The following is a 14913-nucleotide window of genomic DNA, read 5'->3' on the forward strand; positions in this document are numbered from 1 at the left end:
CTGAGAGTGATATGGATGTTTCCTGTAAACAATACCAGTTGCCTGGCAGTCCAGCTGATCTTTGTGACTGCAATAGTGGCTGAATCACACCCTGAAACAAGCATGCAGCTAATCCAGTCTGACTTCAGTCAGAGCACCTGATCTGCATGCTTGTTCAGGGGCTGTGGCTAAAAGTATTAGAGACACAGGATCAGCAGGCGATTCAGGCAACTGGTATTATTTTAAAAGGAAAAATCCATATCCTTCTCCATTTAGGTTCCCTTTAAGGATTTGTAGCATAAAAGCCAACTCATATTGGCTGGGATTTGAACCTGGGTCTCACTGTGTGGTAGGCAAGCAAGCTAACCACTGTACCACTTCAGTAGTAACTGAAACTGGCCTAAAATTTACCATTTATGCTCAATGCACCTGGGTCTCACTGTACTACCATTATGTATGGTTTATGCTAGGCCAGCTTTAGCATGTAGTGTGGTTCATGGTCTAGAGGGTAAGACAGATACCTACTACACACTGAGTCCTTGGTTCAAATCCCAGCTATGGTATATAAGCATGCTTTTCGAAAAGTACAAATCCTTAATCATGCTACTTTTTCTATCGAATTGATCATAATGGTAGTATGGTTTATGCTAGGCCAGCTTTAGCATGTAGTGTGGTTCATGGTCTAGAGGGTAAGATAGATACCTACTACACACTGAGTCCTTGGTTCAAATCCCAGCTATGGTATATAAGCATGCTTTTCGAAAAGTACAAATCCTTAATCATGCTACTTTTTCTATCGAATTGATCATAATGGTAGTATGGTTTATGCTAGGCCAGCTTTAGCATGTAGTGTGGTTCATGGTCTAGAGGGTAAGATAGATACCTACTACACACTGCATCCTGGGTTCAAATCCCAGCTATGGTATATAAGCATGCTTTTCAAAAAGTACAAAGTATTGCAGTCACAAAGATCAGCTGGACTGCCAGGCAACTGGTATTGTTTACAGGAAACATCCATATCACTCTCAGTTAAGGTTCCCTTTAAAGGAGAACTGTAGTGAAAGGTATATGGAGGCTACCATATTGATTTCCTTTTAAGCAATACCAGTTACCTGGCTATCCTGCAGATCCTCTGCCTCCAATACTTTTAGCCCTAGACCCTGAACAAGCATGCAGCAGATCTGGTGTTTGACATTTTTGTAAGATCTGACAAGATTAGCTGTATGCTTGTTTCTGGTGTGATTCACACTACTGCAGCCAAATAGATCAGCAGGGCTGCCAGGCAACTGGTATAGCTTAAAAGGAAATCAATATGGCAGCCTCCATATAACTGTTACATAAAAGAACATGCACACCAGACAAAAGATGCTTTTAAATGCAATGCTTATTATTGAAAACTTGTACATGAACCCCGATAAACGGGCAGGATACAAACATAAACATATTAGCACAATTTTAACTGAACAATCAGCAATGACACAATGTTACAATATCCTGACAAACACAGAGATGGAGGAAAGTCAGAATTTACCCAACAGCAGCGCTGTTTCCAGGCAATTTCAGCCTCTTGATCACGGGCAATAAAAGTCCAAACAGGCAAACAGCAGATAGGCAACAGATGCGATCATGCAGGGCGGCGTCCTCTTCATGCTGTGTCCAAACTCAGTTTAAATACATGTCATCTAACAGCTCATTGGCCCAAAGCACCGGGGCCGGCCCAAGTGACGCATGCGTACACGCGGCAAATTGCCGCTATACGCATTGACGTCACATCCGCTTCCGCCATGTTCCGTAATGCAAAAGTCATTGCGTACAAACGTACGCGTGTAATGCGGAAAAATCAATGCGTCCATGCGGATTTTATGCCATATGGAATTTAGACTCTGCATATATGAACGGAGCAAAGCGGAGCGTTACCCTGGCTACAGAAAACCGCTTCCTGGTGCATTTAACGGTGCTTTTCCGGGCAAAATCTACAAGAAAACACAAACAGACATATTTAGAACAAGACACTATATATAAAATTGTTAAATAGCAACAATGCCATAAAATATAAAACTATCCTACTTGACAGTAACCAACAGTCTACAAAACTGACAGGTCTACCTCCTCATTAAGACCAAATGGAACTTTGGTCCTTAGTTTATAAATCCAAAAAAGTTCTCTACTTTTCAATTTCTGCTCCATATCACCACCTCTCCATGGTTTTTTAACTATCTCCACTACCCTAAAGCGTAACTGTGATATACAGTGACCAGCAGTGTAGAAATGGCGCGCCAACGGAGAATCTGCGTCACCGCAGCGAATATTGCTGCGGTGTTCACAGATACGTGTGCGAATGTCCCTGCCGGTTTGCCCAACATAGAGCATCCCACATGGACATATAATAATATAAACAACCCCTATAGAGGAACAATTAGCAAACTCATCAAGATATATGCGAGAGCCAGTTCTAGGATGCGAGAAATACGGTCCTCTCGCAACATAACCACACTGTACACAGTGGCCACATGGATACATCCCTTTCAAGGCTGGTAACCCTGAGAGCCAATTACCTGTATTTCTCTTTTCAGACACTGGCATATTCCTGGCATGAACAAGAGTATCTCGCACACTTCTCGACCGCTTGAATGCACACATAGGGGGTTCTTTAAACACCGGGGCCAATCTCTGGTCACTGCTGATGACCGACCAGTGCTTACGCACAATTTCAAAAGCCTGTTTCGAGAGAGGAGAATAAGTCAGAATCAGCGGTATTCTTTTCGACAGTTCTTTAGGTTTATATTGCAACAGAGATGACCTGCTCTTACCGGCAGCCCTGGACAAAGCATCAGATAGTATTTCCTCACTGTAACCTCTTTGCCTAAAATCAGTGTACATCCTGCCCGCCTCATTAAAAAAAGCCTCATCAGTAGACGCAATACGGCGAATTCTCAGAAATTGACTGAATGGGAGACTTTTCTTCAGACTCAACGGGTGGTAACTACGGGCATCCAGATAAGTATTTTTATCAGTTGGCTTCTTATAGGGCACAGTTTGTAACATGCCCCTTTCCAGGATGACACTGACATCCAGGAAATGAACTTCCCGGGAATCAAATTCCAACGTGAACTTGATAGAGGGTACACAGCTGTCCAGGACCACCTTAAAGGACTCCAGGGCATCTACGGGGCCATCCCAGATAAAGAAGATGTCATCTATGTACCTCAGCCAGCATAAAACATGGCCGAGGTACATAGAATTGGAATATACATATTCCCTCTCAAAAGCATCCATGACCAAATTTGCATATGTGGGGGCTACATTGCTCCCCATTGCAGTACCTTGTGCTTATAGAAGGAACCCTCAAAATTAAAGTAATTTTCAGTGAGCACAATTTCCAAGAGCGCCATCAAAAAATGCTTTAAATCCTCACTCATATCGATAGAGTTCAGTACTTCCCGTATCACCTGTAGACCCCAATGATGTGGGATGGATGTGTACAGACTGCACACATCCATAGTACATAATATACAATTGGGAGGAAAACTCCCAAAGTTAGTCAATTTGGACAAAAACTGTGTAGTATCCATCAAATAAGAGCGCATATTCGCCACACTGGGTCGCAACATTTGATCCAAAAAAATTGCTAGCGGCTGAAAAACTGAGTTTGTCCCGGCCACTATGGGTCTTCCAGGTGGATTAACAAGGGTCTTATGTATTTTGGGTAAAACATAAAATAGTGGCGTCAGAGGAAAATCGGTAATCAGAAAGTCGAAGGTTCTCTTGTCTATTGTGCCCACCTCATGCGCTCCTTTTACCAATTCATCAATCTTATATTTAATCACTGGGAGGGGATCAGATCTCAATTTGCAATACACCATATGGTCACCCAATTGTCTATATACCTCTCTGCAGTAATCAGACCTGTCCATCAAAACAATGGCACCACCCTTGTCGGCACTTTTAATAATCAACTCAGGGTCCAAACGTAACCCTTCCAATGCCTCATGTTCTACTTTAGTCAAATTACTTCTTACAGGGCTTACTGCAGGTAGGGAAGACAAATCTCTCTGGACCAAATTGATAAATGTCTCAATCGTATGAGCTGTGGCAGGAGGCTGCCATTTACTTTTTGCTCGACACATACTTAAATCAACGTTTGGAGGAAAAGGTGAAGACACCTGGGTACTACCCAACTGAGGGGGTTGAGTGTGAAAGAAGGCTTTAATTCTAAGGGTACGAAAAAAATTGTACAAATCGGTATCCAATTCTAATTGGTTTCCCTTGTGTGTAGGAACAAAACCCAAGCCTTTCTTAAGTACCCGATGTTCAATTACAGACAATGGGCGGGAGGAAAGATTAACCACTAGGTCGTCCTCTGTGTTTGACTGCGGGTCACACGGGAATCGGTTTGTACGTCTTTTACCCCTCCTCGTCTTCTTCCTCGTCCTCTCTGGCCTTGGCCTAAAAAAGGTTGATTGGAAGTGGAAGAACCCTCTCCAGAACTACTGTCACTAATAGGTTGACCAGGGGGCCCTGCTTGCATACGTCTACCAGGACGGCGTGATTCTCTCCACGAATACACACGATCCTCTTGGTAGTCCAAGATATCCCTTCTAAATTTATCCAATTTAGTAGACAGTGTTTGGGTTCTATAAGCTTCAACGTTTGCAGACAATAACTCCAAAAAAGAATTATACTCCTCTGCAGGCAAAATGGAGGACAATTTACTCTTTAATTGGGTGGTGATAGCTTCCAATTTACCAATTTCACTCTGTATCCATTGGATCGTAAGAGCTATTAGATCCAGGCTGCACTTATTCAAAATGCGAAACCAATTTTCACAAAAGGTTTTATCGCTTCTGCAAAAAGTAGGCCTAATATTCAGTCTAAGGCCTCGTGGAATGCGTTTGGACTTTAAATATTCAATTAATGTATCAGAGTGTAATTTATATTGGATAACTCTTTTTGCATTCAACTCAAGTTGTTTCTTCAAATAAGGAGTATCGGTAGTAAAATTACTGTCAGGATTAGTAAACTGCTGTATAATACTGTCAATCTCACTCTGGTTGAAAACCAGGGTTTCGGCAAATCTGCTGCTAAGCCCACTAATATCAGCAAAAGACATAGTAAGACAGAAAAGACAGTAATAGGGTGCAAAAACCTGGAAAACAGAAGTATATGTACATTAGGGTCGGCACACCCATATAAATAGACCATCAAACTATATAGACCAATGCTTAATCACGCAGGGTGCAATGTTATAAAAATACATAACTGTTACATAAAAGAACATGCACACCAGACAAAAGATGCTTTTAAATGCAATGCTTATTATTGAAAACTTGTACAAAAACCCCGATAAACGGGCAGGATACAAACATAAACATATTAGCACAATTTTAACTGAACAATCAGCAATGACACAATGTTACAATATCCTGACAAACACAGAGATGGAGGAAAGTCAGAATTTACCCAACAGCAGCGCTGTTTCCAGGCAATTTCAGCCTCTTGATCACGGGCAATAAAAGTCCAAACAGGCAAACAGCAGATAGGCAACAGATGCGATCATGCAGGGCGGCGTCCTCTTCATGCTGTGTCCAAACTCAGTTTAAATACATGCCATCTAACAGCTCATTGGCCCAAAGCACCGGGGCCGGCCTAAGTGACGCATGCGTACACGCGGCAAATTGCCGCTATACGCATTGACGTCACATCCGCTTCCGCCATGTTCCGTAATGCAAAAGTCATTGCGTACAAACGTACGCGTGTAATGCGGAAAAATCAATGCGTCCATGCGGATTTTATGCCATATGGAATTTAGACTCTGCATATATGAACGGAGCAAAGCGGAGCGTTACCCTGGCTACAGAAAACCGCTTCCTGGTGCATTTAACGGTGCTTTTCCGGGCAAAATCTACAAGAAAACACAAACAGACATGTTTAGAACAAGACACTATATATAAAATTGTTAAATAGCAACAATGCCATCTATATATATAATTCAGTAAGTGCCTCAACCGTCCAGCAAGAAGAAGAAGTACTTTGCATGAGAAAATTTATGCGTGCTCAAAGACCAAGTTTGAGGCCTCCTTTCCACGGACTGTTGAGCTGTGTGCTCAGCAAGCAGTTACCAGGCACAGGTAAGAAGTTATCAGGCAGCAACAAGCAGTTATCAGGCAGCAACAAGCAGTTACTAGGCAGCAGTGAGCAGTTACTAGGCAGCAGTGAGCAGTTGAGAGAGTTTGAGAGGCATTTCACTGCCTATCAACAGTCTGTGGAAAGGAGGCTTAACCCTAGCAAGTCTGGCTTTGCAAATCTGGCCTAATTGACTATTCATGAGGCAATGCTCATGCAAATATGCATTTGCTTTCGCATGTCAAACTATGCAGGGTCAAAAAACCAATACTGCAAAGCGGTCGTGGAGCAGTGCTTTACAGCACTGCTAGATTTAGGCGCAGCGAGTGCCGCCATAGACTGTAATGGGAATCAGTCTATAGCTGCGCTCAGTGAGTAACGTCAGCGCCGTCAGAAGACGGAGCCGAAGTTGCTTAAAAAACACAATAATTCGACCTCCAGCAATCGCTGGAAGCCGAATTATATCATTCCCCCACTATCCATGGCGGCCTGGAGGGGGAATCTCTATATATAATAGAGTAAGTGCCTCAAACTTCAAACAAGAAGAAGAAGTAGTGCCCTGCCCCCAGGGCCGGTCCAAGCAAGAAGAAGGGGCTGGTCCAAACAAGAAGAAGTAGTGTCATATCAAACCAAGGGCAAAGAGGGATAATTTGCATATTCAGTAGCAGTGCATTGTGCGTAACCACAAATGTTCACTTATAGCTGAATTATTGCAGATTTGCTTATGTTTTAAGAAGGAAAATTACACCAAGCTTTGCTTTTTTTTAGTAGGAGGGCTTTTTGGTCCCTTTTATCCCCCTATACATTCTTAGTAATTTGGGTCACCCTGAGCTGCTTGGTTACTCTGTTGTACTGGTCCAAGCCCTATCTCATACAGCCATATCAATCTCTGCTGTGAACTGATGAGGACTAAAAGTCTGAAATAGGTTGTCACATTTGGTTTTGATATGACTGTGTAAAATTTAAAGCTATAGGGCCTGATTCACAAAATGGTGCAAACTGTTAAGCATGGGTGTGCTAAACAGTTAGCACGTGAAGTGCCATTTGTGGACTTTTGTGCGTGGAAAGTGCTGTGAATCGCGCAATCGCGGACTTTTGCGTGTGTAAAGTACCGCGATTTGTGGCAAATTGCGCGCGCAAAAGACCGCAATCCTGCAAATCGCAGCACTTTGTGCGCGCAAAAGTCCGTGAACGGCACTTCACGTGCTAACTGTTTAGCACAACCGTGCTAAACAGTTTGCACCGCTTTGTGAATCCGGCCCATAGGCTTGCTTGACTTACCAAGAGTGAAAAGGAATAGTTTGCATATTTAGTAGCGGTGCATTGTGGGTAACCACAAATGTTCACTTATAGCTGAATTATTGCAGATTTTCTTCTGTTTTAAGAAGCCAAATTACACCAAGCTTTGATTGTTTTTAGTAGAAGGTCTTTTTGGTTCCTTTTATCCCCCTATACATTCCGAGTGGTTTGGGTCACCCTGAGCTGCTTGGTTACTCTGTTGTACTGGTCCAAGCCCCATCTCATACTGCCATATCAATCTCTGCTATGTACTGATGAGGACCAAAAGTCTGAAACAGGCTGTCACATGTGGGTTTGATATAGCTGTGTAAAATTTAAAGTTATAAGCTTGCTATACACCAGTGGTTCTGGATGCTTGCTTGGATTAGTAAGGTTGAAAAGGGATAAATTGCATATTTAAAAATGTTCACTTATAGCTGAATTATTGCAGATTTCCTTCTGTTTTAAAAAGGCAAATTACACCAATACAGTGGGGAGCATTGCAGGAAGTGACAACAGTGGATCGCACGCTGGAACACGGAAGAGGTGAGGCATCCCGCCCGCTGCCTCTTACTAATAGTGGCGGCTGCTACTGTGCTTAAGCAGGAGGGGAGCGCACATGGGGGACACAGGTGAGGCAGGGGGGGTTCCTGCTGAGCTTAAGCTGCAGGGAGAATGCACATGGGGGACCCAGGTGAGGGGGGGTTCCTGCTGAGCTTAAGCTGGAGGGGGAGTGCACATGGGGGACCCAGGTGAGGGAGGGGGGTCCTGCTGAACTTAAGCAGGAGAGGGAGCGCACATGGGGGACCCAGGTGAGGGAGGGGGGGTTCCTGCTGAGCTTAAGCTGGAGGGGGAGTGCACATGGGGGACCCAGGTGAGGGAGGGGGGTTCCTGCTGAGCTTAAGCTGGAGGGGGAGCACACATGGGGGACCCAGTTGAGGGGGGGGTCCGACCCCTTTCCTGCCCTCTACCCCCTTATGCGGCGTATGATACGCTGCGGGTCGGCTAGTAAAATATAAAACTATCCTACTTGACAGTAACCAACAGTCTACAAAACTGACAGGTCTACCTCCTCATTAAGACCAAATGGAACTTTGGTCCTTAGTTTATAAATCCAAAAAAGTTCTCTACTTTTCAATTTCTGCTCCATATCACCACCTCTCCATGGTTTTTTAACTATCTCCACTACCCTAAAGCGTAACTGTGATATACAGTGACCAGCAGTGTAGAAATGGCGCGCCAACGGAGAATCTGCGTCACCGCAGCGAATATTGCTGCGGTGTTCACAGATACGTGTGCGAATGTCCCTGCCGGTTTGCCCAACATAGAGCATCCCACATGGACATATAATAATATAAACAACCCCTATAGAGGAACAATTAGCAAACTCATCAAGATATATGCGAGAGCCAGTTCTAGGATGCGAGAAATACGGTCCTCTCGCAACATAACCACACTGTACACAGTGGCCACATGGATACATCCCTTTCAAGGCTGGTAACCCTGAGAGCCAATTACCTGTATTTCTCTTTTCAGACACTGGCATATTCCTGGCATGAACAAGAGTATCTCGCACACTTCTCGACCGCTTGAATGCACACATAGGGGGTTCTTTAAACACCTGGGCCAATCTCTGGTCTATAGGGGTTGTTTATATTATTATATGTCCATGTGGGATGCTCTATGTTGGGCAAACCGGCAGGGACATTCGCACACGTATCTGTGAACACCGCAGCAATATTCGCTGCGGTGACGCAGATTCTCCGTTGGCGCGCCATTTCTACACTGCTGGTCACTGTATATCACAGTTACGCTTTAGGGTAGTGGAGATAGTTAAAAAACCATGGAGAGGTGGTGATATGGAGCAGAAATTGAAAAGTAGAGAACTTTTTTGGATTTATAAACTAAGGACCAAAGTTCCATTTGGTCTTAATGAGGAGGTAGACCTGTCAGTTTTGTAGACTGTTGGTTACTGTCAAGTAGGATAGTTTTATATTTTATGGCATTGTTGCTATTTAACAATTTTATATATAGTGTCTTGTTCTAAACATGTCTGTTTGTGTTTTCTTGTAGATTTTGCCCGGAAAAGCACCGTTAAATGCACCAGGAAGCGGTTTTCTGTAGCCAGGGTAACGCTCCGCTTTGCTCCGTTCATATATGCAGAGTCTAAATTCCATATGGCATAAAATCCGCATGGACGCATTGATTTTTCCGCATTACACGCGTACGTTTGTACGCAATGACTTTTGCATTACGGAACATGGCGGAAGCGGATGTGACGTCAATGCGTATAGCGGCAATTTGCCGCGTGTACGCATGCGTCACTTGGGCCGGCCCCGGTGCTTTGGGCCAATGAGCTGTTAGATGGCATGTATTTAAACTGAGTTTGGACACAGCATGAAGAGGACGCCGCCCTGCATGATCGCATCTGTTGCCTATCTGCTGTTTGCCTGTTTGGACTTTTATTGCCCGTGATCAAGAGGCTGAAATTGCCTGGAAACAGCGCTGCTGTTGGGTAAATTCTGACTTTCCTCCATCTCTGTGTTTGTCAGGATATTGTAACATTGTGTCATTGCTGATTGTTCAGTTAAAATTGTGCTAATATGTTTATGTTTGTATCCTGCCCGTTTATCGGGGTTTTTGTACAAGTTTTCAATAATAAGCATTGCATTTAAAAGCATCTTTTGTCTGGTGTGCATGTTCTTTTATGTAACAGTTATGTATTTTTATAACATTGCACCCTGCGTGATTAAGCATTGGTCTATATAGTTTGATGGTCTATTTATATGGGTGTGCAGACCCTAATGTACATATACTTCTGTTTTCCAGGTTTTTGCACCCTATTACTGTCTTTTCTGTCTTACTATGTCTTTTGCTGATATTAGTGGGCTTAGCAGCAGATTTGCCGAAACCCTGGTTTTCAACCAGAGTGAGATTGACAGTATTATACAACAGTTTACTAATCCTGACAGTAATTTTACCACCGATACTCCTTATTTGAAGAAACAACTTGAGTTGAATGCAAAAAGAGTTATCCAATATAAATTACACTCTGATACATTAATTGAATATTTAAAGTCCAAACGCATTCCACGAGGCCTTAGACTGAATATTAGGCCTACTTTTTGCAGAAGCGATAAAACCTTTTGTGAAAATTGGTTTCGCATTTTGAATAAGTGCAGCCTGGATCTAATAGCTCTTACGATCCAAGGGATACAGAGTGAAATTGGTAAATTGGAAGCTATCACCACCCAATTAAAGAGTAAATTGTCCTCCATTTTGCCTGCAGAGGAGTATAATTCTTTTTTGGAGTTATTGTCTGCAAACGTTGAAGCTTATAGAACCCAAACACTGTCTACTAAATTGGATAAATTTAGAAGGGATATCTTGGACTACCAAGAGGATCGTGTGTATTCGTGGAGAGAATCACGCCGTCCTGGTAGACGTATGCAAGCAGGGCCTCCTGGTCAACCTATTAGTGACAGTAGTTCTGGAGAGGGTTCTTCCACTTCCAATCAACCTTTTTTAGGCCAAGGCCAGAGAGGACGAGGAAGAAGACGAGGAGGGGTAAAAGACGTACAAACCGATTCCCGTGTGACCCGCAGTCAAACACAGAGGACGACCTAGTGGTTAATCTTTCCTCCCGCCCATTGTCTGTTATTGAACATCAGGTACTTAAGAAAGGCTTGGGTTTTGTTCCTACACACAAGGGAAACCAATTAGAATTGGATACCGATTTGTACAATTTTTTTCGTACCCTTAGAATTAAAGCCTTCTTTCACACTCAACCCCCTCAGTTGGGTAGTACCCAGGTGTCTTCACCTTTTCCTCCAAACGTTGATTTAAGTATGTGTCGAGCAAAAAGTAAATGGCAGCCTCCTGCCACAGCTCATACGATTGAGACATTTATCAATTTGGTCCAGAGAGATTTGTCTTCCCTACCTGCAGTAAGCCCTGTAAGAAGTAATTTGACTAAAGTAGAACATGAGGCATTGGAAGGGTTACGTTTGGACCCTGAGTTGATTATTAAAAGTGCCGACAAGGGTGGTGCCATTGTTTTGATGGACAGGTCTGATTACTGCAGAGAGGTATATAGACAATTGGGTGACCATATGGTGTATTGCAAATTGAGATCTGATCCCCTCCCAGTGATTAAATATAAGATTGATGAATTGGTAAAAGGAGCGCATGAGGTGGGCACAATAGACAAGAGAACCTTCGACTTTCTGATTACCGATTTTCCTCTGACGCCACTATTTTATGTTTTACCCAAAATACATAAGACCCTTGTTAATCCACCTGGAAGACCCATAGTGGCCGGGACAAACTCAGTTTTTCAGCCGCTAGCAATTTTTTTGGATCAAATGTTGCGACCCAGTGTGGCGAATATGCGCTCTTATTTGATGGATACTACACAGTTTTTGTCCAAATTGACTAACTTTGGGAGTTTTCCTCCCAATTGTATATTATGTACTATGGATGTGTGCAGTCTGTACACATCCATCCCACATCATTGGGGTCTACAGGTGATACGGGAAGTACTGAACTCTATCGATATGAGTGAGGATTTAAAGCATTTTTTGATGGCGCTCTTGGAAATTGTGCTCACTGAAAATTACTTTAATTTTGAGGGTTCCTTCTATAAGCAATTACAAGGTACTGCAATGGGGAGCAATGTAGCCCCCACATATGCAAATTTGGTCATGGATGCTTTTGAGAGGGAATATGTATATTCCAATTCTATGTACCTCGGCCATGTTTTATGCTGGCTGAGGTACATAGATGACATCTTCTTTATCTGGGATGGCCCCGTAGATGCCCTGGAGTCCTTTAAGGTGGTCCTGGACAGCTGTGTACCCTCTATCAAGTTCACGTTGGAATTTGATTCCCGGGAAGTTCATTTCCTGGATGTCAGTGTCATCCTGGAAAGGGGCATGTTACAAACTGTGCCCTATAAGAAGCCAACTGATAAAAATACTTATCTGGATGCCCGTAGTTACCACCCGTTGAGTCTGAAGAAAAGTCTCCCATTCAGTCAATTTCTGAGAATTCGCCGTATTGCGTCTACTGATGAGGCTTTTTTTAATGAGGCGGGCAGGATGTACACTGATTTTAGGCAAAGAGGTTACAGTGAGGAAATACTATCTGATGCTTTGTCCAGGGCTGCCGGTAAGAGCAGGTCATCTCTGTTGCAATATAAACCTAAAGAACTGTCGAAAAGAATACCGCTGATTCTGACTTATTCTCCTCTCTCGAAACAGGCTTTTGAAATTGTGCGTAAGCACTGGTCGGTCATCAGCAGTGACCAGAGATTGGCCCCGGTGTTTAAAGAACCCCCTATGTGTGCATTCAAGCGGTCGAGAAGTGTGCGAGATACTCTTGTTCATGCCAGGAATATGCCAGTGTCTGAAAAGAGAAATACAGGTAATTGGCTCTCAGGGTTACCAGCCTTGAAAGGGATGTATCCATGTGGCCACTGTGTACAGTGTGGTTATGTTGCGAGAGGACCGTATTTCTCGCATCCTAGAACTGGCTCTCGCATATATCTTGATGAGTTTGCTAATTGTTCCTCTATAGGGGTTGTTTATATTATTATATGTCCATGTGGGATGCTCTATGTTGGACTAACCGGCAGGGACATTCGCACACGTATCTGTGAACACCGCAGCAATATTCGCTGCGGTGACGCAGATTCTCCGTTGGCGCGCCATTTCTACACTGCTGGTCACTGTATATCACAGTTACGCTTTAGGGTAGTGGAGATAGTTAAAAAACCATGGAGAGGTGGTGATATGGAGCAGAAATTGAAAAGTAGAGAACTTTTTTGGATTTATAAACTAAGGACCAAAGTTCCATTTGGTCTTAATGAGGAGGTAGACCTGTCAGTTTTGTAGACTGTTGGTTACTGTCAAGTAGGATAGTTTTATATTTTATGGCATTGTTGCTATTTAACAATTTTATATATAGTGTCTTGTTCTAAACATGTCTGTTTTTGTTTTCTTGTAGATTTTGCCCGGAAAAGCACCGTTAAATGCACCAGGAAGCGGTTTTCTGTAGCCAGGGTAACGCTCCGCTTTGCTCCGTTCATATATGCAGAGTCTAAATTCCATATGGCATAAAATCCGCATGGACGCATTGATTTTTCCGCATTACACGCGTACGTTTGTACGCAATGACTTTTGCATTACGGAACATGGCGGAAGCGGATGTGACGTCAATGCGTATAGCGGCAATTTGCCGCGTGTACGCATGCGTCACTTGGGCCGGCCCCGGTGCTTTGGGCCAATGAGCTGTTAGATGACATGTATTTAAACTGAGTTTGGACACAGCATGAAGAGGACGCCGCCCTGCATGATCGCATCTGTTGCCTATCTGCTGTTTGCCTGTTTGGACTTTTATTGCCCGTGATCAAGAGGCTGAAATTGCCTGGAAACAGCGCTGCTGTTGGGTAAATTCTGACTTTCCTCCATCTCTGTGTTTGTCAGGATATTGTAACATTGTGTCATTGCTGATTGTTCAGTTAAAATTGTGCTAATATGTTTATGTTTGTATCCTGCCCGTTTATCGGGGTTCATGTACAAGTTTTCAATAATAAGCATTGCATTTAAAAGCATCTTTTGTCTGGTGTGCATGTTCTTTTATGTAACATTCATGTATTTTTATAACATTGCACCCTGCGTGATTAAGCATTGGTCTATATAGTTTGATGGTCTATTTATATGGGTGTGCAGACCCTAATGTACATATAGCCTCCATATAACTCTCACTACAGTTCTCCTTTAAGCAACCTAATGTTTCTATTGCATTGAGCATAAATGGTCAATTTTAGGCCAGCTTCACTTACTACTGTAGTGGTACAGTGGTTAGGGTGACTTGCCTATCACACAGTGAGATCTGTGTTCGATTCCCAGCTATGGTATGATGTATACTCATGTATGTATCCCCAGCTATGGTATGATGCATACTGGTTTTTAAAATAGTATAATTCCCTGGCAGAAGAGACCCTCCTCCCTCCGGTAGGAGGGAATAGGTAGAAGGGTAGGAGGGAGGTGGGAGCCCACAAGAGGCTAATTAAAATCTCCCTAGCAGAGTGTGTAGCAGCTGTCCCATAACTAATTAGTGTAGGCAGACAACTGAGTCAAATGGTATAAGGACCTAGCTTGGAGGAGGGAGGGTGGGCGGGTCCTCCAGCAGTGTGTTTGGCAATAACATGTCTGCTGACAGTGATACGTGGCTCAAAGTTTTGCTCAATAGAGCATTATGGGGCGAATCGAACTTCCGCAAAAGTTTGCCTGATTTAGGCATCTCTAGTTTTGAGCCCTCACTTTGGTTTAAAACTTCTGTTATGGGAACTGTGTGTAGTCCGTTACTCTGCCTGCTAGTTTGTTTTATTCCCACATTCACACAGCAGTGTGAATCATCTCATTAACTGCGATGCTTGTGAATTTTTGCCAAAATCATTCGAAAATGCTATTTTTTTTTTTTAGAAAATTTTCCCCGAAAATAGCTTGTATTTTTTGCATTTTGATGGTT

At 43.2% G+C, this 14913-nt stretch overlaps 1 protein-coding gene across 1 annotated transcript; it reads left to right on the forward strand.

Annotated features, from left to right (window-relative positions):
* The first annotated feature begins 8611 nt into the window (after positions 1–8611).
* On the forward strand, positions 8612–13778 carry LOC137519479 (uncharacterized). Its single transcript, XM_068238434.1, has 4 exons — positions 8612–8877; positions 10910–11051; positions 12642–12804; positions 13387–13778. Exons 1-4 carry the CDS (start codon positions 8612–8614, stop codon positions 13497–13499), a joined length of 684 nt encoding a protein of 227 aa, XP_068094535.1. The 3' UTR covers positions 13500–13778.
* The last annotated feature ends 1135 nt before the right edge of the window (positions 13779–14913 follow it).

Source organism: Hyperolius riggenbachi, chromosome 5 (genome assembly GCF_040937935.1).
Source record: "Hyperolius riggenbachi isolate aHypRig1 chromosome 5, aHypRig1.pri, whole genome shotgun sequence".
In the NCBI taxonomy this organism is placed as follows: domain Eukaryota; kingdom Metazoa; phylum Chordata; class Amphibia; order Anura; family Hyperoliidae; genus Hyperolius; species Hyperolius riggenbachi.